At 42.9% G+C, this 26,588-nt stretch overlaps 1 protein-coding gene across 6 annotated transcripts; it reads right to left on the reverse strand.

The window, feature by feature from the left end:
* Window positions 1-220: 220 nt before the first annotated feature.
* ST3GAL5 (ST3 beta-galactoside alpha-2,3-sialyltransferase 5) lies at window positions 221-24,215 on the reverse strand. Of its 6 annotated transcripts, none has more exons than XM_042871988.1 (7): window positions 24,150-24,215; window positions 12,349-12,460; window positions 11,053-11,167; window positions 8,351-8,694; window positions 6,549-6,735; window positions 4,403-4,561; window positions 221-2,893 (listed from the first exon to the last, which is right to left on the reverse strand). In XM_042871988.1, the coding sequence occupies exons 2-7, from the start codon at window positions 12,456-12,458 to the stop codon at window positions 2,630-2,632; spliced, it is 1,179 nt and encodes a 392-aa protein (XP_042727922.1). In that variant the 5' UTR covers window positions 12,459-12,460; window positions 24,150-24,215; the 3' UTR covers window positions 221-2,629. The 6 variants fall into 6 exon arrangements, with proteins under 6 accessions (XP_042727922.1, XP_042727918.1, XP_042727919.1 ...); XM_042871984.1 differs by lacking the exon at window positions 24,150-24,215 and adding an exon at window positions 23,750-23,827; XM_042871985.1 differs by lacking the exon at window positions 24,150-24,215 and adding an exon at window positions 14,482-14,579.
* Window positions 24,216-26,588: the final 2,373 nt, after the last annotated feature.

The following is a 26,588-nucleotide window of genomic DNA, read 5'->3' on the forward strand; positions in this document are numbered from 1 at the left end:
CAAAACACTTTCAGAATTATTCACTCCTAACGCAGAGAATTTCTGTTTAACTCACCTGAAGGACTGCAGCATAATAATCCAAGTACATGCAACCACTCTAAAGTCAAGGGAGGAAAGAGTTGAAACTATGGGATCACACTGAAACTTTCAACGGGATCCACAGAGCACACAACGTCCTTAATAAACGAGGCTGAACAAATTGCAAATGGTGAGACAGATAAATAGGAAGTGGTTTCATCAGTTTATTGCTTTTTGCAAGGTGAACTCTGCTGCCATTTGATGTATGGTCGAGCCCATGAAGGAATACCCAACGCCACATACACACTACAACGGAGAGCAATGTTTTATCACAAGCTACAAAACTGGTTGGAAAAGAACAAAAACTAACCCCACATCAACATAATTTAAGAACCTGACAATAAATATGACATCTCCAAAAAGCTACTGGCATTCACATTGATCAACTGATTCTTTTTCAATTTCCTGATTAAAGCAAAGTGGTAAGGGATCAAGTGCTCTGAAACACATAATTTGGTGTTTTCAGGACATCCTCCCAACGCACACGCTCTGAACTCCATCATTTCTTCATTAATACCAAATGGAATTAACATACTCTGTTGCTAGTTTAAATACCGAGAGAAAATAATTAGCACATTTCAATATATTAACTAAAAGATCATCTGTATAAAACTCTTCAAACATGAAATAGCTTTAAATTAAACAATATAATTATTATACTTACAGGAAAACAAACTAGAAATTTATTGCTACCACAAAAAAAAAAAAAAAATCAACGTGTTTTGAGGAGGAGAATTTAGATTAACATTATTGCTATGAACACCAACAGTGCCAGAGACAAGAATCTGATTCTGATATTTCCTTATTGTCCACAACCGGCTTTCAAGGACACACATGGGACTAAAGAAAGTTAGGGTCTACAATTTCTTATTCAGAATTAGGCTTTATGGTCACATGATATTTTATTGCCTTTCTGCGTAACAGCCAGAACCCATCTGCTGCTTCTGTGTTTCAACATTACCATTCATTAGATCTCCTCACCAGGGAAAAAATAAATACAAAAAAAATCCACAACTACCATAATCTTACTTTCCCTCATTAGATACTGGAACATTTGAACCTCCATACTGTGTTCCCCTTATCCCATAATAAAAACTAAAAAAAATGTGGGAATGTTCACGATGTGGAGAGTCCGTGACTCTAAACAATGTTCCTAGGCCAACCATTAATGGATTTGCTAACAAGCTTCCCCCAAAAAGCATTTTTCAGATGCTGTAGGCTGACTAACAACACTCAGTGCAAACAGTCCTACCTACTACTCTACCAGTCCCAGAGCTAGCAACTACACCTGCGTGCAGGTCTGCGCAGTCCAGTTTCTTTGCAATGCACTGACTTCCAGTCACAAGAGTATATGTTCCTATAGGTTGAGCTTTTGGTTTTCAAGAAGCATGCTGCTTTCAGCAGGCATTCTTCCTAGGTCATATACTTTCTCAGTATGATTTTGTGGTTTTCTTACATACATTCAGCTAGCTGCTGACTTAAAAGCTTATCCAGGATAATCCAACCTCTCCCTTCAATTTTAACAACCAACACTAGAGTTCATAATAATAGTTTACATTGATGATAACCCTTAATGTAACAATAGCCATAATTAATTGCTAAAGGATTGTAAAGTAAACCAGGATAAATTTCAGCCTACTCATAGATTGTATTATTGCTGAACGGAAGGTTTATACAAACCAATGTGTTATCGACTGAGAGATTCTCAAGTCACTCTAGAAATGAAGAGGACAGATTCTGTACTAATGCCACTTTTTTACCTGGAGTAGCTGAACTCTGCTGCAAATCAACTACTTAGAAACATTCATCTGGGTCTGCAGGAATGGCCTGAAGGAAGAACTGGGTTCAGGTGTCAGCATCCTACGGGTCACATCATTTTACAACATGCCCTGGGGGTCCAAATTGCCTCATGCAAAAGCAGGGTTCTAACCTGATGCACGATGGGATCGAGGATTCTAACATCAAGTGTGGACACCGAAGTACTGACTCGTCAATTGTGGCCATAACAGTTCCTTTTCCTTCGCCTCCACTCCCACATCCCTCCTCCAAAAAAAACATCAGCACAAAAACAAAATAATATTAATATTTGAGGGAGAAACACAATGGTCAAGTTGTGAGAAGTGGGATTTGAGAAACATACGCCTTTCTTTTCACGGCATGCATGAAAAGGAGTCATACACCAGGAATTGGATCCACAAAGACAGCAGCTCAATGGGAAATAAATCTTCTGTGCTGTCAGACAACTCAGGGTAGCACTGTGTGTACCACATACATATGAAAACAAAATCTCTGCTTCTCTTTTGACAACTTAAAACGTCAAATATTTTAAATGGATCTCTTTCAATGCTGAGTTGTATTTACAGTTATCCACAAAAATGTGCAAAATAAAATCGAACATCAAAATAAATGTAAAAGTCCAACAAATGGAACTTGACATTAAAAAAAAAAAAAGACAGCAGAGATTCCAAGTCCATTTTATATAAGCTTTAAAGGTTGTTCCAACAAAACTTCTGGGGATTTAACAAATCCAGACCATGCTGCACTTCAATCACTAGCTGTCTTTGTTGCAGAATTCACAATGTATTCCACCAGTGAGGTCTTTCACAACTTTTTCTTTGACCAGTTTTTGCAGTAATTTGGTTTCACCTGTCACATTGTGCATCGTTTGTCTGTTCATGGCAGCCATGCAGAGGTTGTTGTAATAGTGCAAAGGTGTGCTGGGCTGGTCGAGGTCATACCCAAATCCTGCTATGCTTACTTCATCACATAAATGTGTGGCCAGAACAACTGCCATGACCCCAATTGTGGGTACATTCTAAGAAGAGGAAAAGAGAAAAAACAAGTCTGTTGAATTCAAATGGCTTCAGATGCTCTCTTTTGGCAGTTTTACAACACTTCACAGTATTAGCCTATTTCCTCACTTACAAATTAAATCAGCCAAAGATTAAATCAATCCCTTAAAACTAAATTTGAGTTCAAGGACCTAAACCAAAAATTTCAGGGCCGATATTAATACAATTTGAGTATTTGCCCTTCATAAGAATTTTGGCTTTTGACACTACATTTTCTCCTGTGAACTGAGGGCAAAATGCCCTATTACTATGTATTCTGACTGCAAGTGAACCCTCGTTCCAAATACTCAAACAACTCCTGACATGTAGTCACACTTGGCATTTCTTCATAGATGCTTGTTTCAGCCTTTGACAAGAAACATCCTAACAGTATTCTTAGAAACCTACTTCTCCCTGAACATCTGCTGATGAAGGTGAGTACACCAAACCACGCATAGCCTCCTTGTATCCTAAAATATTACATTATTTGTTTAAAGAAACACTTTGAGATCTGACGATCCTTCAAAACATTTCTGTGCCAAGGTAAGTTTAGGCTGGATATCAGGAAACACTTCTTTACAGAAGGGGTTGTTAAGCACTGGAATAGGCTCCTCTGGGAGGTGGTTGAGTCATCATCCCTGGATGTGTATAAAAACCGTCTGGATGTGGGCTCAGGGACATGATTTAGCAGAGGGCTGTCAGTTAGGGTAGTGTGGTTGGGTTGTGCTTGGACTCAATGATCTTTAAGGTCTTTTCCAGCCTGAGTGATTCTATGATATGTTGGCAATAACTGCTTTCATGCAACGTAAAAAGGCAATGGTTACTCAGTACTTCTCATAGCTCAAGAGAACTGCTGACACAATTTGACAAATAATTAAAATTTAACAAAAATGCAGTGTTTAATTAAATTGGGTGATTCATCACTCCATGCCATTGCTAAAAGCTAAGGCTACCGAGAGCGGATACACCCACCAGCTGCTACTGAGCACCAAGGCACACACACAGAAACTCCCATAGTGGGAAGAACCTGCCAGTGGGAAGTCTGCTTTATAATTCCCCTGTTTCCATACTCTTTCTGCTTTTCCCACAGCCGGAAATGTGCCTGTCCATAGCTGACCTCTGGCTCGACCTAACAGGACTCCTCTCAACACACTCTGGTGTATGCTTTGAACATTTAACACTAGTCACAATGATGCACGAGTGAACACACTGCACTGGAATGAATTTACGTCTTACTGCATCTGAAAGCTTTGTACAACAGGCCATCTCCTCTCATCACAGGCACAACACCTTAGCTTAAAAAAGTGAACTGAAATCCTCATTTGATTTTACACAAATGAAGAAAATACAAGTCTTCTGAGAAAGAGCTTGTTTCCCTATTTTTTCATACAAGCACTGGCATTACAAAAACCAACTCTGAAAGAAGAACCATTTTTCAGTTTCTTATTTTAGTCTTTCATACAGTTTCTTCCTCCTAAAATGAAACTTCTTACCTTATCCCAACCCCAGAATATTGATCGAGGTTTGGGAAACTCTAAGATGTCCAGGGCTGTCTCTTTAACAATGACTGGATTGAGAATCCGAAATTGTTTTGATGTAAAAGGAATTTTCTTGGCAACTTCTTTCCAAAAGAAAAGTCGTATCCACAGAGACTAAGATAAAGAAATAAATAAATAGTTAGCCCAGCAGAACCTCTGGCACTATGAAGCGTATCAGATGAGAATTACAGAAGTCATCACCCATAAACAGAAATTCAGGAAGCAGTTTACAGCTCAGGTGGCTCCAGAATAGCAGTACACTGTTCAAGTGAGCGACCTAGCAGAGAGAAAACCTTCAAAGTGTTTGGAATTGAGAGAGGGCAGCAGGCAAAAAGTCTGCTTATTCTGAGTATTTGACTGCACGGTGTGTTTCATCAGTCAACGCATCTACCACCACCTCCAGGAGCTCTGGACCTTCCCCAGCACAACTGGGCAGCAGCAGTATTTGAAGAAAGGAGAAAGGGAATCAGTTTTCTACAAACATTAACCAGGGCATTTTGAAGTAAGCCCCTGTCTTAAAACAATTGCTGAGGCTTTGAAGCAAGCAGCTGTTGTTTGACAGCAGCCACCAGTGATAAATGCACCACTTCAGAAAAGGATTTACATTAGACTCAGCAAACTCAATTCTGATCTTGTGCCATTTACACTCAATTAGATGCACGCTGATGCAAAAAGCAACACCATATCAGGCTAATTTACAAATCTTTCCAAAAAACGTGCAACAGTAAAGAAATTATAAAACTGGTAGAGCTGCAATGTAGGTCTGTATTGTTTTAAACAGGCTTTTCTGCTCTAAGGTGCAACTCCACAGCAGCTTAAACCAATCGAGTGTTGTTTGCTGCAGCCCCATCTTCCTGCCTGTTCTCTGAGCACTTCAAACAATAAATAAAGACATTTAGCTTCCAGATGAGTTCCCAAAACTGGCTCTCTGTCACAGCAGAAACAGCGGAGCAAGGAAAAAAGTGGGAATGCTCAGGCATGGGGACAGAAAAGAGCCACAGCAACCTGGTCTTGAACTGATTTAAACTGCTGCAGAGCCACATTCCCTTATGCTGCTTTTCAACATAAATACATTTTGTTTAACCATCCGTAGCACACGAACAATGAGAGGAAAAAGGCTGGGGAAAAGAACAGGACCAACAGGACAGACCAACATTGTCCTGTCCTTGCTTTGAAAAAAGAAAAATTAGGCAGCACAAGTTGTTAAAAGTGCACCAATTCACACATTCAAGAGTATCTCCTCTCCACAAAATATATTTAAAGTATTCCAAACAAGGCAATATCCCTACACACCTTCACTAAAGCAGTAGTAGACAGCCATAATCAGTATCACAGGTCTCTCATATGCTTTCACTTTGAAAAAATAAATATATATTAGCACATATCACACAGAACTAAAAGGGAACTTGGAGTAACTAGACAAAAATTTAAAAAAAAAAAAAAAAAAAAGCTGCTGTTTTCAAAGTGTGGACTGAAAAGCCTCGCTGGGGTGTTTCTACTTATGGAAAGTAAGTGCCTGCAAATTGAAAGAGGTAAAAAACTACTGGTTTGAAGAGTTTGGAAACATGGAACTCTGCTATCGGCTCTTTAGAGGTATGTGCACTTCATTTGGTGAGAAATAAGTGACCTCTTAATTCAGGAACCACAGGTAAATGTGAACTAATGACTTCAGTACAGTTAATTGCATGTATGCCCACCACTGCAGCTGCACAGATGTCAGTGGTTAAAGAAATGGGACTAGCATCCCAAAATCTCATTTCTACTTCAAGTTCTGCAGACTTGAACACGTCACTTAAATCCAACATGAAATGAGTTCTACTTTGTTAAATGCTCAGTATGTCACGTAGCTCAGTGTCTGTAATCTACCAATATCTGCAGGAAAAAAAGAAGTCACTGTCAGCATGGGGCCCAACTCTGAGTGCTGCTACCAACTGTAACTAGGAGGTAGCTATAAAAAAAAAAACAACACCAAAACCAAAGCTACATAAGAAATCCCCAATATACTAAATGAGGAAGCAATGCACCAGTAAACTTCTTAAGCACTAGAAAACAGAAAACAAACAAAAATATCTCAGTTACATGACACTGTCACCGTACATACCAGTGTTTCATTTTTTACCATTGCTTGAAGCCAATTGAAATCAACACTTTTAAAGAGGACAGCCACAAATAAACTAGCAGGGGGATACTCATGTTCAGAAAGTGGAGCTCCTTCTGGGTAAGTCATCCTTATAGTAGTTTTGTTACCAACGTGATCTGTGTATCCTTGAACTGGCGCATCATTTAACCTATAAAAACACACAGATAGGAACTGTAGTTAATAAGTGCAGAGTACAGTCTCATTAAAACATCAGACACTAAGCAAAGAACGTGTCCTTGGCCCACAGATTTCTTAGCAGAGTACAATGTTTTCTCAGTATCTCCATGCTCCTCGCTTCACGCACTCATCCACTCCTTATCTTTGAGAAGATGCCAGTTCTATTTCTGGAGCAGCTGGCAAAAGTACAAAACATCAAAAGGAAGAGCTTGAATAGAAAAGCAACTTAAACCAGCACCGCAGAATTTCACATTCTTTGCCTTGTGCCAATTCCATCTTAAAAGAGAAAAACACACAGGCAGTTTCCTGCACAACTGCTTGCATGCACACACAGGAGCATTACACACAAAAAAGGCATTCAGATTATCCCTTCTCTCCCACACAGGTCAGTGTAGCACATCCTGTGGGCTCACATCATTCCAGCTCACCAAAATTTGGGAAGCTTCTTGTAAGAACCAGAGACTTGTAAGCTCTGTCACTTCTGTGAAAGTGAAAACCTCATGGTCTTTTCTTTATCAACAGGAAAGTCAACTGCATGCTGCCAAGCCTAATCTCAGTGCACATTTAATGCAAACTCTCTGCCCTCTCCATACCAAGATTTGCTCACCTCTGTACAAGAGACACTGATTAACTGCACCAACTCTTCCCTTTGTAAAAGGGAGAAGTCTTACTTTACAAAGCTACACATTAACACACTTGTATTGAATTTGTGATGTTACATGACTCAACTTACAAAGAGAAGAGCTCAAACAGAGACACTCAGAACACATGAACACAAATGATACTCTGGACATTAGCAAATATGGGTAACTGTAGAATCATGGAATCACTCAGGTTGGAAAAGACCTTAAAGATCATCGAGTCCAACCACAACCTAACCACACGACCCAAACTCTAACAACCCTCTGCTAAATCATGTCCCTGAGCACCACAACCCTTCTGTAAAGAAGTTTTTCCTGATATCCAACCTAAACTTACCTTGGTGCAACTTGTGGCCATTTCCCCTTGTCCTGTCACCTGTCACCAGTGAGAAGAGACCAACCCTGCTCTCACTGCAATCACCTTTGAGGTACTGGAAGAGAGCCATAAGGTCTCCCCTCAGCCTCCTTTTCCCCAGACTAAACAGCCCCAGTTCCTTCAGTCTCTCCTCATAGGGCACATCCTCCTAGCCCTTCACCTTGTTGAAACCACACATCCCAACCAAAAAAGGGGGAAGACAGAAATGAATCTTAAAGGCTACCTCAAAAAGTTTAAATATATGAATGGATAAAAACAAGGTTGCCTATTTGTCTAGGATCTTATTGGTTCCTAACTCAATTCTGCCCACGTTTTCTGTTATCTGTAGTCCACAAATAATTACACGGAATGTGAACACAAGATTGGAATTTTATCCATTCACAAACACGTTTCACAAAAACACTTTCAGAAGCAGCCTGAAATGCTGCATAACAAGTTAGAGATGTTTTCCTCACAAAATAAAATAAAATTAAAAATAAAATAAAATAAAAAAAACACGTTGGCTAATAAAGTAAAATAGCCTTTAGTAAAAGTAAAAGTAAAATAGTCTTTAAATAGAAAATACATACCTTATAACAATATCATACTGATTCAGTAAGTGACCTAGCTCTGATCCATACAGAATTCCACCGCTGCCAATAACAACACAACGCTTACAGTGTTTTGACTTCAAATCCTCAGGCAAATCGTGCTCTGGTAAGAGTTCAAGAAGATTTTTAAGCTTATTAAAGAACCTGTGGAATCCAAAGGGAGGTCCGTATTTAAATAGAGCTTCATCATCATCCATGTTTTTTCCTACAAAGGGAGGGATGTCCATGCTGTATTTCTTCGCAAATAACTTTCCCATTGCTTTTTTCACATACGAAGGTCGGCACTGTTCCTGCAACACAGCACTGGCATATTGCTGTGCTCTCTGAAAGGAAACATACACAATTTCAGTCTCAGGAACGGGAGAAAAAACTCTTAATGCAACCCACCAGGTGACTACTAGCAGTTAAGCAGAGTTTCATAAAAAGAACTTAAATATGGAAGCACAAGGCATTTTGAAGAGGTCACCAAATAACAAGCAGCTCAGGGTGAAAACCTGCAGGTGAATGAGATGACTGGACAGAGACTATCTGGCTAGCAGATTTTCTGAATAATAGATTAAATCAGTAAAAAGAGGCTAGTGAAAGCTACACTTTCTTCAAGAGAGACCTTCCCTAAGATCTGTTGGAGAGTTCTTGTTAAAAACAATGTGAAATTACCCTCGCCCATTAATTCAGCAGTGAAAGTGCAAGAGGAATTCTAATTCACTGCTCAACTGTGTAACCTGAATTCTGCCCTTCCTAAGCTTTCAGCAGAGACACACCAGCTGGTTAAAAGTTCTGGCAAATGGCAGCCCGCATTTGCTTTACTGATCGAAGGAAAGCAACACTTCTCCCCAGAGGTACTGCTGAAGTGGCTTTGCTAATGACTAAAACACAGCTTGAAGAGGAATGCAAAGTGGGGGAGTTCTAGGTCTTCCTTCAAAACACGAATCAGCAGAATAAAAAGGGCTGCAGTACCAAGTTACAGAGAAAGCTTAAGCTGCAAGATAAACTACGATTGATCTGTCTCATCAAAGAAGTTAAACATGCATAGTTTTCAAAACTATGTACTGGCAAGCCAGCATCTGAGGCAAAGAAGAAAAAACAGCAAAGGTAGCATTTTGAGTCACTTAAAAATACATCCTTTAGAATATTCTCTTTCCTGACGTAATTCTGCTTATCTTTCATCCACTTTAATTCAAATTAAAAAAAAACAAACACAAGAACAACCACCTCCAATGAAACTACAGTAGCAAAAGTTGGGGATGGAGGATGCAGTCATTAAAAGATGCGTTGCTATTTCAGTTCCCCTTCTGTACTGTTAACGAAAGGGAAGTGCATATCTGAGTATGCAAGGAAGTAAAATGGGCATCATTTGTGGGGGGGTTTTCTGCTGTTGTGTTTTCTTAAAATAGATTAATCCACAGAACTATCTCTGCTGCAAAGGCCGCTGTAAGTCCAAGCACAAACAATGCACTTCTTCCTGGGCACGTCACAATGGAGCAGCTTCATACTGCACTTCACCAACTGCATCTTTGGAAGAGCCTCATTTTTAAGGCTGACAGCTAATAGCAATCACCAGCTGCTCCAAACAGTTTGCAATTGGCTGCTACCTAGCTAGACAAAAATGCAATATTTCCTCCTCCTGCATCTAGCATAAACAAAATGAATGATGGGACAGCAATATGTACATGCCCACATAAACTTCAGGCTTGCCTGGCTTACGGTGCATGTTGGCTGGAAACAAGAATGTGTTACCAAGGAAGGAAAGAAGTCAAATGAGAAGCAAAGAGGAGGCAAAGAGATTCCCTGAACCTGTAGAAAACCTACTAAATAAGGTGGGAGGTGGGGAAGGAAGGATGCACAGGCAGCAAAGCTTGAGGGCTTCTGCTAAATATAAATTGTGTCAGAGCCGAGACGTTCAAAAACAGAAACATAACAACCCCAAGCTAAGTAATGCATTATAAAGAGCAAGCAGGTCAAGTAGCAAAGGCAGAAAAATGTCAGGAAGAACCGAGAGAAAGAAAACACTACTGATCTCTGTCACACGAGCTGAGAAGCCATGTGCAAACCTGCACTTGAAGTATTTGCTACCTTCAACAAATAAACAAAGAGCTGCACATAAATAAAGAGCTGAGCTCTCCTACACATTTGACAAGTGAATCCAAAAACATGGGAGCATCTAGAAGGTAAAGCAGACTGGGGAACTGGCTTTAGTAAAAATAAACTTTTGGTTTAATGCACTGGCTCTGGGTGGCTTATTTTTCATCTGCACAAATTTTATGAACACAAAAGTTGGCACTGATGCAACAGAAAGGCAAACTGCAAGGAGAAGGGAGGTAACTCCCTGAAACTGAGTGCCTGCAAAAGGCTCACAGAAAACTGCTCTCCCTGGCAACTTTGGGCTGTCTCCTTGCAGCCCTTTGCTCTGCTGCTGCACGGAGCCAGCTGAGGAACTGGGGCCTTGCATGGGCTCTGGGTCACCATGCAGGAAGCCTGGCTGCAGCTGCCTTTCTGGCATGCATGCAGATCACTGCTCCAGCACAACCCAGAGAACTAAAAGTGCAGCAATCCTATAACCCTTATTATATGGTATGTCATTTATGAACAGTCATTTCATAATGACTATAAGGACTCATAACGACTATTAACAACACTTTGTTTCAACCAAGTAAAAAAACAAAAAAAACCCAGATACTGACCTTTACGCGATCGAAGTCCACATACGGTGTATTTGTTCTGTCACATTCTTCAGGGTAAAAATGCAATTTGAGGATATAAAGGAAGCACCCTCCAATCACAAACAGTGCAAGGAGTCTAAAAGACAAACGGGTTTATGCAGGGGTTAGGAGAGGGGAAAAAAAGAATCACTTTTTCCAGCAACTCACCAACTGCTAAATGAGTTTGTTTTTTAATAAAGACAGTAGAAGAAGTTCAGATGAGGATTGGCATTTGATTCAAACCAACAAACCTAAGTCCTTCTTCCTCCAATTTTTCACAACTCCTCAGAGCTATGCACAGGAAAGTATGAAAACATACAGACTGCTTCGATAAGGAAACCATTGCATACTGACACTCTGATGCTGTGAAGTTCTCTGCGCATATTTAAATGCATCTCTGGTGGGTCAAACACTTCTCCTCACGTACAGAAACCAAGAAATTACTTCTCTTTTCATACCATAAAGGAAATACTATTTTAAAATATGTCTTTTCATGCAAGTTTAAAAAAGGAAAGAAACTTCAAACTGCGAAGTTTTCAGCTAACAGTTACCATTCACAAGCAACACCTTCAACTCGCAGGCAGGCTAGACTGCAAAATTTAGATGCTTGAGTTTATACTGAAGAACCCAATTTAATTATTTCTTTTCTTCTGCACCTTTTGGGGACACAATCCCTTAAAACTGAGTGATATAAGCTATCTGTGGTTTAGATCTACTCATTTCTCATTGCTATGGAACCTCAGTGTTTATTTCCACTGTTTGTTCATTTCATGTTTAAACCAACACACAATAATTAAACGCTTATTTGGTTAGATTGTGATTCAGATATATAGTTTGAGCTTTATTACTGACTTTTATTTTAAAACTTAACTATTTCCTATGGTTTCCTAAGGTCTGTACGTTTGTTTTTACAAATGCACCACCGCAGTATTCAGTGCTTCTTGAAACTCATGCAGACAAATTTGATACAGGCTCCCAAGATTTCAGGAAGAGAAAAAAAGACAAAAGCCTTGGCATTAGTACTTATCTGTACCTCAAAAAGACTGCAAGCACTGGTGAGCAAAGAACTGGAATCTCACAATGCCCTGGGAAAACGTTTAATACAAGACAATCTGAGCTCCTCAAAGAGTGCCCCAACAGAAGCTGTGTTCCTAACCCTCCCTTCAGCTCCTGTGGCAATCCCATACCTTGATTTCTTTATTCTTTTTGTAACTTCCCAAGCTAGGGGAGAGCAACTGCCCCTATATTACCATTGCAAAGACACTTACTTGTGAGTACCTTTTAAAAACCAGATTGGTCTTCTCATCTTCATGTGCAGCTACCTTACACCATTGCACAGGAGGCAAACAATCACTTTTCAGCTTCACAGAGTTATCGTCACTCAGCATTGCTGGGAAAAGAAAATAACATTTTATCACAACTTTTTCTGAATGGACAAAATGTTCAAAGGACACTGACTGACTGCTGATGTGCTTTGTTTGCCAGCAAAGACTGTGACTCTTACTTACTATGATTATTATCATGTCAGGAATACCAAATCCCTCCTGACTGCCTTATGATCAAGACCATGCTCGTTTCAGATGTCCAACAGGAAATGATTCTAAGAATACAAAAATGTTTCCATGTATTTTCCATGTACTTGCCTTTGTACTCTTCGCAAGCCTGATCTTGCAGGTCGTTTCTAACCTTGTGCTGCTATGATTCTATGATTCTAAGTCCAACTCAGCCACTTACAGTTATTTGCGCCTGACCCTGGCCAAACACCATCTTGTTTATCCACTCATTATCCTACGCGTACTGCAATATATCTGCAGCCCCAGCCAATGTGGTCATTAGAGCAGCAAGTAATAAAACAGATACAGAGAAGCTGTGCCTGCAGGGCAGCACGGCCAGGAGGCTGCAAGCACTGCAGCAGTTCCTGCACCTAGCAGCAGCTCCCTCCCCCGACCTCTGCGAGCCCAACAGGAGGTCAAAACACTCCCACACAGATGAGCCAGTCACTCATCATTAGCTAACAAGATGCAATCTCACCACTTTGCAGGAGACAGTTTGCAAGGGCCCACAAGCTTGTATCAGCATGCTGCAGGTCTGAATGTCCACAGCTCCCTTTGATCAGACAACTGCAGAAGGCACAGCAGTCCTCCACAATGGAGGAGCTCAGCCCTATTCATTCCCTTTCATCTCAGCCCTTGGCCCTCCCCGCTCTCCAGTGCCAAGATGCTCACATACTTGCTCTCCTGCCAAGAACTACTACAAGAAAAGTGAAAAAAATAATAATTGCCACTTTGAACCACTGTCCATCTGCAACCAACCACTGTTCTGACACATGGGAATGAAGGAGCTGATGAGGCAGATGGGTTCCCCGTCCAGTTCTCAAATCCAGCCCACAGAAATCTCAGGGATACCTAACTCAGAAGATGACATAAAGTCTCCTTCTCTTTGTGAAGCCACAAGCAGTAGTAACAAGGCAGAGATCAATACCAGCATCCTCTATCCTTTGAAGAGCGCACAACTGTGAAGTGACACTTTCTAGAGCCACGTCCAAGAAGCCACAATGGCATTTCCCACAAAACAGAGTAAGCAAAAAAAACAAAACAAACAAACAAAAAAAAAAACTTGTGCTTTTTTTGCCAGGAGAAAACTTTACCAATCACTTCAAATGTAGCATAGAAAAGCAACCAAATCACATGAGAACCTCCAAATACTCACCTGTCTGTATTTACTAATTGCACAGACTCTTGAGATGTCACACCCATCAGTAGCCCTTTGTAACAAAGCAGCAATACCTTACTCAACGCTTCTAGTAGGTCTGAAAGCACTGCACAAACCGAGGTCGTTATGCTTGTCTTGGGACAAGCTAAACTAAAACTCAAGTTGTAAGCAACAGCCAAGGTCTCCCTGAACGCAAACAGTTAAGCTGGAAATCCAACCCAGCTCCAAGCTCCCACACCATCTGCCAGGACGCTTGCAGCAGGTCTCAGGGAACTTACCAAGCCTTACAAGCTCATCATTCCTTCAGAGCAATATCTTGTCTTTATTGGCTGCATTTGTGTTATTGACCAACAACAGCACCAAGGAGCAAAAATGTGTTTCAATACTACCACCCCATTATTCACCAACATTACAAGCCAGTTTTGTTCTCGGCTAAGACTTGCAGCAAACCCAAACACATCTACATGGGTAGAGATCCAGCACGCTTCAGGAAAATTTGTTCCAAGAGCCATAACCTCAAGCCAGTATGGATCACCGAGATGAACTGCTCTACCTCGAGATGTCCAGCACCACGCCAATAGCACCTGCATGATCCCCTCATGCGCCAGGACATGACACACACCTTTCCTGCCACACTGTGCACAGAAGACAACTAAGCACCCCTGACCACTGCTTGGGACCCGGTACCTTTATACCCACATGTCTCAGAGGCGGCAGGTATCACATGGAGATGCCTGGATCCGGTCTAGTACAGCGCACGAAGCGAGCAGAGCGCACTGGAGAATGGCAGAGAACATAAAGAGAGGCTTGCAGAACACGTGCAAAGTCCAGGATTGCTCCACGTACCACGGAGAGTACACGTAGCCAGGTCACCTCGGAGACTGGCTCAGACTAGCACGAGCAAGGGGCACTCAGCAATGTTTGACAAGAGGGAAGCGGATCCTTCCCTGATAGGGACAGCTTTACTGCACGGATGCGATCATCCAGTGCAGCGCATGGCCAAGCTGCGATGCACAAAACAATCAGCACATCTATTGCTTCCACAGGTCTCTGTAGGCACACTGGGGGGGCAAAAGATCCTTCCTTTGAAAAAGAAAAAAGGCTGATTAAAAAAACAACAGGAAATAAGCTTCAGCAATTTTCCATAAAGAAGAATGCAAGTAATAATTATCTCTCAGATAAACAATGAGTAATTTGAAGGCAGTCTATAGGAACATAGATCAGACATTTCTGAATGAAAGGGTAACTATCAAACTTGTATCGGAGGATCCTGATATGAAGAAATTATTGCAGTAACATACCAAGTGATACATTGAGTTCTGGCCCTGGTACAGGCCACATTTACAAAAGAATACACTCTGCATTGAGTACACATTTGAATCAAATCCATAAAGTTTTATGGCTTGAATTACAGGGGCAGGAGGAAGAACCTTGCTGCCCTCGCTTTGTTCAGAGCAGGTTTCTATTTTCTTTTGCCAATTAGTCTGTCCTGTTTTAGGGCCCAGGTTTCACTGCAATCTGACAGAAACCTTCACTGGTGAAACAACACAAATACAACTTTATATTGCCAAACAGCAACAGTGAGCTCTTGGAGTCACCCTGCTGCACTGAATGACGCAGCCAATCTCCTCTGCAGGATAAACCATGAAAGAGCAGCCTGCAAACAGCAAGCTCTTAGTAACTTCTGAGAATAAGAACTTCCAACTGCAGAACTAGACAGTGGTCCCACAAAAGACACACTTTTCATGAAGCCTTTCAAAACAAAGGTAGGGCTGTGGAGATCTAAAAAGGGAAGGAAACAGAGAGGAGGGGAGCGATGAGGACAGAAGGAGATTAGCGAGGAACGAAGCCTGAAATAGCCAGGTAGTAGAGCAGTAAGTTTTCCCTGCTTCTAAGCAACACAAATTCCAGCCATCCCCAAACAGTTGCTTTACTCACTGTAGATGTGCAGAAAGCAAGCCAGCTTTCTGAATGTGGAAAAACAGGACTGCATCAATCAGCTTAGCACATTCTTTCATAGAATCCTAGAATGGCCTGGGTTGAAAAGGACCACAATGATCATCTAGTTTCAACCCCCTGCTACATGCAGGGTCACCACCCACCAGACCAGGCTGCCCAGAGCCACATCCACCTGGCCTTGAATGCCTCCAGGGATGGGGCATCCACAGCCTCCTTGGGCAACCTGTTCCAGTGCATCACCAGCCTCTGTGTGAAAAACTTCCCCCTTAAAATTTTTTTTACATTCTTTTAAAATTCCTTGGACATCGACCCTGCACTCTTAACTGAGTCAATAAACATCTCCCACTCACTGGAATGACAGAGGAGTGCCCAGAAGAGCAAGGCAGTAACAAGCACTTGGAAAGGCATCTCTATCAGCATCCTCCCGAGCTTCCAAAAAAATCTGAATTTGGAGAGAACTGCAGCAGTAACAAAACCAAGCACAGAAGACAAGTTACAGCAGAGTGCATATACCCACATTTTGTTGTTGCACACAGTCACCACTGTGCCCTTTCAGAAACGAGCAGCCTATGGTTGCTCAGAGAGTCATTAACACAAATGTCCCAATTTGCGTACAAAAGACGTCTCAGTAGTAATGCTGTATTACAATCACATTTTGCATTGATATTTCTATAGCTACTCATTGTGGTGTAATTAGCGAGGACTCCAGAGACTTAAATTTGCTATTCATCTACTGAACTTAAGCGATCTCTGTAAAGCTGCTGTGAAAGCTGAATTGGCCATCAGCAGGAATGCACTCCAAAGCTTTTTGTGGTGTTATTCTTTTCACCGTAATTTACATTTGTCTCCCTGTTATTCTCGAGCAGACAAGATTTCATCACTTAGAGTATTTCAGAAGCAATTAATTGGGACTTCTCAGCCTTTTTCTGTGGGAATGCTAAGAAACAAAGCTCAGCATATGTCAAACTGTTCAACGACCACTGCCACACCCTGAGAAATTACGCCCAGCACCCAGATAAACCCACAAGCAAAGACAAGGGCTCTCAGCCCCTGCTGTTTCAGCCCTAGTAGCCATGTCACTCATGGAGGCAGAACCAGAGCATCCTGCAAAGAAGCGCAGGAGGAGACGTACCTCCATCCGTCACCATGCACTCATTCAGGACTAGAACTACAATCCCATGCAGGGGTGCTGTTTCCACTTACCTCCCTCACCCTGCCAATCCAAGGACATTCCAGACACACCAAAACTCCAGTTAGCAGCCTCTAGGGCTGAGCTCAGCATTATCGCGACAGCAGCCACTGTTCCAAAACAACCATCTCTGTGCAGGCAAGAACTGAAGCCACAGGGTTACTGCTAGGAAGCAGCTCTGTTCATCCACCTAATCTCAGTAAATATCTGCACGTGGACAAGAGGATTTACAGAATTGGAAAGGACCCCATAGGGATGATCGAGTCCAACCCAGCTTCACCTGAACCCATGGGGAAGCTGCCCCAGGCAAGCCAGTGCTGAAAGCCCTGCAGAACAAGAGCTGTCCTCCAGCTATATGGCATCTAACACAACATAGACCACACCTGAAACTACCAGGAGTTGAGAAAACCAACTAACATTCTCCCTGGCAGCATGCTGGGAAGTGGTAGCAAGTAGCAGCCAGCTCTGTGAGTCAACCAGGAGCATCCAGGCAACCAGGCCATCTCAAGACCATGAGGCATGACCCAGCTTTTGAAGTGTGTGAGAAATGATCAGGAAGGTTGCAGTATAAAGTCCACAGAAACTGAAAACTGAAAGACACACTTTTATCAAGCAATTATTAGGCAAGAGCAATAGAGCTTGAACAGGCAGTAAAACAGATGGTGATACTAACACAAAGCACCTCCGTGAACAAAGTGCTCCTTTCATGTCCCTCTGTTCCAAATCTGGCTATCAAATAACTTTAATTCAAGAAAACAAACGACAAAAATTAAGCACCAACTCTGCCATACCGTTGCCAGCACTTGGCCAAAATTTTGCCCATGAGAAAGGTTATATATTTTGTCGTCATTACTTGTCATTACTGACCAAATTGATGATACCATATCCAACTTGAAAACTTTCGTAACGAAGAGCAGTGTTCTAACTGGATGTTATCAAGTTAGGTAACAAAAGAAAAATCAGTTGGGTTAAAATTTATAGTTGAATTTTGTTGCTTTTGCAGTACTATAAACCACAGATATCACAGTAGATAAGTGCTAAGACTAAAGAAAAGCAAGAAAAGAGGTGGAAATAGTTAACTAGGTGATAGTTCCTGTGGTGTGCACCTGTTAAACACAGCCTCTTAGCAGGAGGAGAATTTGAAAAGAAAAGAAGATGAAGGAATTAACAGATTCATTAAGAAACCAATCAGAAATCTGAATGGAACTGTGATAGTTTCATACCACATCCTCAAAGCCCGCTGCTCCCTGCTACGAGATGCTGGCATTTACACTCAACACACTCTTCCAAGGCTCCTAAGCCAATCCACAGTGCCTTCAGATCCTTCCTACACTTCCAGACTTCACTCTCACTGGAAAGATTAAACCATAAGGAAAGAATTTTGCAAATAATCTCTGTTCCGTTTTAAAGGAATCATAATAAACAATGATTTCTTTTAATCAAAAGTGGATGAAAACCGCTTTCCAGTATTCAGGGAGAGAAAATGCAGTAATACAAAGAATAAAAACAAGGGAACTAAAGATAGCTGCTTGTGAAAACGACTGCACAGGGAGGCCTCAGCAGCTGCAAGCGCTGTGTGGTCAAACTGTCACCTTAGAACCGCAGCGAAATAGAGGCATTCTCATCCTCCCAAAACATGGGGTCTTCCTTAAATACAAAACCAGTTTTGAAATAAACTCTTCACATGAATTTCAAGAACCTGTAATTAGATAAACAACTGGCTTGGAACAACATATGAGTGTTCCCTCCAGCAACAGACACTCAAAAACTGCACCACAGAGAAGGACTGCCTTCCTTTCCAATGCATCTGCTGCTACGAATCCTGACTTCCACGCCAGATTTTAAACGTGGGTTTTAAGGACCAATTGAAAAGCCAATTGAAAAATTGCCCAGATGTTGAAATTGGATCACAGACCGACACAATGAAAGTAAAAATCCTTTTATCTGGAAGGGCCCACTTGACCAGAGTAACAAAATACGCAGGAAAGAGTAGGAAAGGAAAAAGAAACAGGCAGTTTAGTCCAAAGGAACTGCTCCTGACTTAGGAAATCTCTTTCTGTAACACAAACTGAAACATCCTCTAAGAATCACAGAACAGCCCGGGCTGAAAAGGACCACAATGATCACCCAGTTCCAACCCCCTGCCCTCCAGGGTCACCAACCAGCACACCAGGCTGCCCAGAGCCACATCCAGCCTGGCCTTGAATGCCTCAGGGATGGGGCATCCACAGCCTCCTTGGGCAACCTGTTCCAGTGCATCACCAGCCTCACCTTCCTCCTAATATCTGACCTAAACCTCCCCTGCCTCAGTTTAAAACCATTCCCGCTTGTCCTATCACTATCCACCCTCATAAACAGCCGTTCCCCTTCCTGTTTATACACTCTCTTCAAGTACTGGAAAGCCACAATGAGGTCTGTTTGGAGCCTTCTCTTCTCCAAGCTGAACACTCCCAGTTCCCTCAAACTTTCCTCACAGGAGAGCTGCTCCAGCCCTCTGATCATCTTAGTGCCCTTCTCTGGACTCGTTCCAAGAGCTCCACATCCTTCCTGCACCGAGGGCCCCAGGCCTGGATTCAGTACTGCAGATGGGGCTTAGGACTTTCCCTCAATAGCACACAACAGCGATCCCTGAAAACTAGAAGCATGAGAAGAAATTCCTGAAATATTTAAGATTTGATGCAGGTTCATCATGGTGCAGAAGCATGAAACCTTTGGGTTACAGCAGTGTTAGGTGTTCGTCTTCAAATAATTCTTTGACCGACATCTTCTCACTTCTTAGCAGGGATGGTCACCAAACATGACAGGAGGCTACAGAAGCAGGTGCAGATCAGACTGCAGCTTCTCAACAGAGAAGAAAAAAAAACCTGCAACTAAAGTTAAAAAATTAAGAGACTTTTGTCAATTATTTCCTCTGCAGCCACTTTACCCACAGTAAAGTTGGCACTTTAGCATAGATGTTGGATACAACTCCTCTGGATTTATCTGTTTAGTAGCTACTACTACTGAATGAAAAACAAGCACTTGACATAGATGCTTCTTCTGATCAACAGCAGAGTCTGCTGCTTCAGCTAATTTAATAAAGGTAACAGAAACAATACTTCCTTGATGGCAAAAAGTTTAGCCTATAATACGGTTATAAGCACCCACAACAGGACATTTAATTACATTTCTGTAGTGTGTCTCACAAAATGAACTGTAACTGGTAAGGCTTTTTAATCAAACAACAAGATGTAAAAACCAAGGTACCTTGTACAACCTGCAATTCATTTAGTCACGATCTGTCTTCTACAAAAATGAGAATGTGTAATGCTGAAAGGAGGAGCCCTTGGAACCAGCAGAGCAGTTAGCAAGATGCTCTCAAATGCACCAACAGGTTTGCAGTCAAAAATTATTTTGGTTGAAGCCACAAAAACCAGCAAGAAGCAACAGCAACTCGGAGACAGTTTTCTCTCTGTGCCATACAACGCCCTATTTTCATTTCTTCTGATTGTTTAATGGGGAACCTCAAATCCTTATTATAATATCAACAACCAATTAACTCATGAAATCATTAACAACTTTATTATAATTGCTGTGTCCATTTGCCCAGTCTTACTGTCAAGAAAGGACATACGTAGCTAGGCTACAATTTGCTCTTAATCTTGGGTCATCCTGATCCAGTGTACAACTTATTCCAAATCTGGTGCAATTACTGCCAAAATAAGAAATATTCACGTGATACCTCCTGAAGGAATGCTTCCTTCCAGCATCACTACAGCAAACTGTGTGGATATTAACAGCTCCTGCTGAAATAACATTGTAGGTGAACGACTGGTTCTAAATGATGGTTCAGTGTTCAAAATAGGGCTCACCCTCCACTTCTGCCTCTCACCCTCTGCTTTAGTCAAACTTACCAAACTTTTCTAAGCTTTGCTGTGAAATTTCTCTCAAGTGCCGCAGGCTGAGGAGCAGCAAACATCTCTAAGAGATAAACACAATTATCAACAAAACTCCATTCCAACACCTAGGAGGCAACCAATGTCTTGTGACAGAGGAAAATGGTATCTGAATTTGGAATTGTTCTGGCTCCCAAACAAGCTACAGAAGGTCAGCACTGCCGGCTGAGCAAGAATCAACAGGTGAGCCAAAGCACTGCTGTTGTGAAAAGCATCATAATAAAGAGCTAGACTTCATTCTTGAAAACAAACCCTCCTTTTATGGGTCACTTGTGCAAGAAGCAGCATTCGGAACTCAAAATCAGCCACAGGGTATCAGCTGAAGCACGAAAACAAGCACGAAGAACGGAGCAAGTGCACCAGGCTGCGCTCAGAAGCCCTTCCTATGTACATCTCACATGATCCTCTCCACAGCCTTCTCTCTGCACCACAAATTGTGCAAATGCAGAAACGCTGCTCTGCAAAAGAGCTGAGCTGCCAGGAGGGGAAGAAGAAAGCACACAGTATATCAGCACTGCACCCACCACAAGCTGGGTAAGTTCATGTAGCACAAGCAGGAGGCATTTCTGAGCCCTTGCAAAGAAGCCAAAACAAATGAAATCTTTCCCCTTACATGGGAATTTTGAAGAATAAATCATCCCTAAGGAAATGGTCCGAAAAGACAGGGCATAGCATTCATCTTTACTGGGCTAAGGAAACATGCCAGCAGACTTACACAGCCAAGATGTTTCATATTACAACTGAATTATGCAGCAGAATAGCACGGAACAACTGGTAATTATGGAACAATGTTAATGGCACAGCAGCATTTTTACCACCGTATCACCTAACACTCCAAGAGACCATGGCAAAAGTCACACTTAAGCCTACACAAGCAGAAGAGCCAATGCCAGAAGTCCCCCTTGATGAAAGGCTTAAAATTAATTGCAATATTGCTACAATCAATTTCAGTGGTTAACTTCTGAAGTTAAGGCTTCAGCGCGCTGGTGGGATGGTGAATGAAGGGCTGCTCCCACAGAGAGCTCAACTTGTTTAGTTCACCAAACAAGTTGTGAGTTTGTTCTTTGGTGTTTAAATGCGTGGTGTGTCAAAGACAAAAGCAAACAAACAAAAGGAGAATGTTACACACAGTGGTCATGAATAAATACAAACTAGGAGCAAAAGATGCTTGAGCAGCAAGAAAACAGCCTTCCCTTAGGAGCAATGAAAATTGACAGCCTACACAAGTTGTAAGAAAATCCTTAACAATTCATGAATGACCTTGTGAGAGAGTTGTCTGCAATGGGGAGATTTGTCGTAGAGAAGTCCTCCATCCGAATCACTGCTGTGCAGCTTCAAAGCATCTGACACACCTTCAGCAGATGCTTTAACCTCTTGCATTTGAGTAAGCTTTGTCCAGACTCACATTTCAAAATTACTTAATGACAAATTTGAAGTTCTGGTCATGCCTTGCTCAATAACTTCATCTTTAGCAAAGCATGAGATCTTCTGAAGCTTTCCAGGATTTCCTACATCAGCAAAACGACCAGCTCTCCAGCTCCTGCAACTCTGCAGTGAGTTTTGCACCTAACAGACCTTTCCACAGCTGTCAGAGACATGTAAAACAACACAAATTAAACATCTGTAGCCCGCTTCCCTCATCAAAAGGAAGTTTCTGCTCTCGCACTTCATTTTCTTACATCCTGTCCCTAATTGCCAGTCAACTGTAGGGATGATTTACTAGCAATCCATGGGAGGAAGGAAGGGCATTGCTTCCCTGAACACTCCAGGAAACCAAAGCCAAGGAGAACCCATCCCTCATCTTCCAAAGGAAGCTGCCAATGTGCCAAGCCCCTTGTGCTTTTCTGACCTTCCAATGAAACTCAATGTGCTTAGCAGGGACCAGAAACTTCCTGGGGCTTGAACTGGAACAGAGATAGGAGGCAGCAAGCCAACAGCAGTGAAATGGATGGAGAACCATGTCTAAACAAGAAGTTGGAATCCACCCTTGGGGTTCCTTCCAACTCAGGACGTTCTATGATTCCATGATACCAGACACTGCATCTGACCAGCCACAGCATAAAGCAGACTTAAAAATACACATCTAGTAGAGATACATCAATATATATTCACGTAAAAGCATTAATGTCCACCATCTGTCTTGGGAACGAAAAGAAACCTCTGAATGTTAGCAGTCAGAGTCACGGCAAAACCAGGCATGGGGTAGCTACTGACTTCCACTGATTGCATCACAGACACGTGGAATCATTAAGGCTGGAAAAGACCGCTAAGATCAACCAGTCCAACCCAGCCCATCCCCACCATGCCCACCAACCACGTCCTTCAGCGCCACATCCACACAGCTCTTTCAACCCCTCCAGGCACGGTGACCCCACCGCTCCCTGGGCTGTTCTGTGTCAACACATCACCCCTCTTTTGCAGAACAACTTTTTCCTCGTATCCAACCCAAAAGGCACACGATGAACATCTCCCATCCATTTCCATCACTACCGAACAAACCTCTCCCCTCCACCACCCGTATGTTTTGGCCTTGCCCACCACGACAGAACGACACAAACCATCGAGGCACCCAAACCCACCCTCCCTAAGCAGCGCAGGAGACGGGAAGGTTTTGCCAGCGGCAGCAGCTCTAAAGTCATTCCCGGTTCGCCTCTATCGCCCGGGATACGCACCGGGGGAGGGGAGACGGCGGCTGCCACGTCCCGGCGGTGCGGGCACCACCGAGGGCAAAACCCCCGCGGCTCCCTCATCCCGCAGGAAGAAATAAAACCCAGCCTCATTCCCTTCACCAAACCCAGCCCCGCAGCCCCACACCGCCGCCTCCCCCCCTCCGTACCCGCCCGCTGCGGCCTCCCCGAGCCCGGCCCTATTCAGGGCTCTCTACCTGCGCCGGGCTCGGCCCGGTCACTTCGCCTCCGCATCGGGGCGGACGGGCGGGCGACCCCGCCGCAGGTAACGGCTCCGCGGGAGCCGGCGGAGGCGGCGGGGGCAGCGCCGCGGCACGTGGCGGAGCGCAGCCAATGGCGGGCGGAGGTGACAGGCAGCGGCGGGGCCTGCGCGTTGAGGGGCGCGCTGCGGCGCCGGGAGAGACCGCCGAGCTACGGGAGCCCGCCGAGCCGGGGGCAGCGCGCCGCCGCCCTGAGGGCAGCCCTTCTCCTCGCCGTACGCGTTCGCTCGCCCGCCCGTTTTTTTTTTTTTCTTTCTTTCTTCCCCCCTTAGCTCAAAATGCGCGTTTTTCATTCTTTTCTGCAAAATAAATAAATAAATGAATAAATTACACACACAGATATATATATAGTTCCCCTCAGATGAGGGTTCGGTGGTGCAGGCTGGCACCCCGCTCTTCCCTTTGTTTCTGCGCAATGCTTTCAGCCTCGTCTGTGATTGCGAGCCGCGGGGGGGAATCGAGATCTACCACGACCATCACGGGGTTTAAATTCCTTTTGTTTCGCTTCGCAATCTCGGTACCTTGGGTGGAAGTTACGGACCTCCCCACAGCTGCTGAGGAGCTTTGATTTCCGAAAAGCCGTGAAAATACACCTGATGCAGCGCGCACGGTACGCTGCGCGCATGCAAAGGAGCGCGGGATGGGGGGAGCGCCCTCACAGCCCCTTCTGGCGTTACCATAGCGCTGTAAGTAACGCCCCGAGACACGAGGAGAGAAAATAAACGGGCAGGGGAAAAATATATATATATGTGAAAACACAACGCTGGAGCAAAACTAAACAGCCAGTGCAGCAGCTGCGGCAGCTGGTGTCGTTCACAATTCAAAAGGTGTGGTATGGAGAAGGTATTTTCACCAGTGACAATAACTGCAGAACTCAGAAAATGCCCACAGTTTTCAGAAAGGCACATATGTTCCCTTACTGCAAAGTACTGAATGAGCTCACATCCTGAAAGAGAAGGACTTAAATTATTTGAAACTTTAAACGTAATTTAAATGTAGATATATTCCTTATCCACGCCTTGGCGTCGTCTTTTCTTGCTAAGTTGTGTCCCTACTCTCTATAGCAGATAATGTGTTGCTTTTGTGTTCTGTTGGCTGTTTGGTGTTTGGTTTATAGTCAGGTCAGATCCTCGATCACTGTTTGTACAGCTCGAGGGAAAATATATATGTTTCAGGAAAAAAAAATCCCATCTCAATTTTTTCAGCCATGGACATAACCAAACACAGAAGATTCATTTAGGCTTAGCTCTTATTTCTCGTCTTCTATAATTGCGAGCAACCATTCATTGCTTTGGATTTACAGATGAAGCCAGAAGATGCAAATAAAGGCCCTGACTGTGCAGCCAGGCATGCCCCAGGGTGTCACAGGGCCGGCCACATCAGGCTTCAGCCAGCGAACAACCGGGCTTTGCAAGCAGCCTTGAAGAAGAGCAGCTGCAACAAAGATGCATTATATTCTTCTTTAGTCAAAGCCAGCAGGAGTGCTCTCAGTGGATGGGTCTGCCTGTAGTTCAAACTGCTGGGCCATGTTGGGAGAGCAGATGGGGGAGAGACAGCCAGAATCTCATCATACATCATAATAGGATCATTGCCATGATCCAGAATGGTTGTAGATGTAGATACTGTCGTGTAGATATGCAGATACTTAAACATACAGTTAGGCAAGGGAAAGGTTTAAGTTAATCTGGGCAGTTCTTTGCTGGATCAATGGGAGAAGCACCAGCGTGCTTCTGAAAGCCTAGCCATATGTTTATCCTCAATGTCTTTATTTAAGCGACCCTGTGAGCACCATTCCCCTAACACATGCACCAGCCAGTCAAAGAAAGTCATTTTGTTGAGTTTCATTTTAAGTTTATGTGCTTGTGCCATTTTCTGAGTTTTGTTTTAGGTTTTGTTTGGTTTTGTTTGTATGTTTGTTTTAAATGCCTTCTTATCCCATCTGGATTTTAATTGTCCCCTGAGTCTGTATCTAAAAATTTCCATAAGATTTTCTCTAGCATAACTGGGACCTTGGATACCTTTCAGTTTGTATGGCTGAATTTCAGAGGTCCTGGCTCTGGGCGTAATTAGATCTGCACCAAAAGCAGTTTTCAGTTTAATAGTCAATTTTGCCTTCTAAGAAAGAGTCTGGATCATAGATTTTGCTGTCTCCCACATCCTAGCTGTCTTATCTGGATAGGTGGGGTAAGGTAAATGATGCTCCATTTAAGTAAACGCATCTCTCTTATTACTAGCCTTTGCAATTATTTCTGTGGCACAGCTCTAATGGTTTTATTAGGCTGTGTTATGCTTTAATGTTCATTCTGATTGATGACTGAATTACAAAATTGTGACAATGCTGTTGTACTAGAGAATGAGTGCTTAGATTGTCATGCTGTAGTTCATAGGAGAAGCATTTTCTCAACAGAGGGTTTCTGTAACTAGGTGTTTGTTGCTACTAATTCAGGCTGGGTTTTCCATAGCAATTTCAGAAAGTGATGGTGCTCCTGTGGTTGGACGTATCTGACTCTCCTATTTAGAATATGACTTGTTATTTTACTGGTGAGGGAAGATACTTCTTGCCAGCACAAAGAAGTTGAAATATGTTCCAGAAATGCTAAGGATGAAGTAATGGAGGAAGGAATCCATCATTGAAATCCACACACCCTCACTATGTTAATGGAGGACTGATAACTAGAATATTTCTGCAGAATGCCCGTACCCTACAGACAGCATGTAAAACCATGGCCTGTTGGTCTTCTTCCAAACTAAGGCAGGTTCCAAAGCATTATTAATC

This window comes from Lagopus leucura, unplaced genomic scaffold (assembly GCF_019238085.1).
Source record: "Lagopus leucura isolate 7727_CA_CO unplaced genomic scaffold, USGS_WTPT01 Super-Scaffold_100004, whole genome shotgun sequence".
Classification (NCBI taxonomy): domain Eukaryota; kingdom Metazoa; phylum Chordata; class Aves; order Galliformes; family Phasianidae; genus Lagopus; species Lagopus leucura.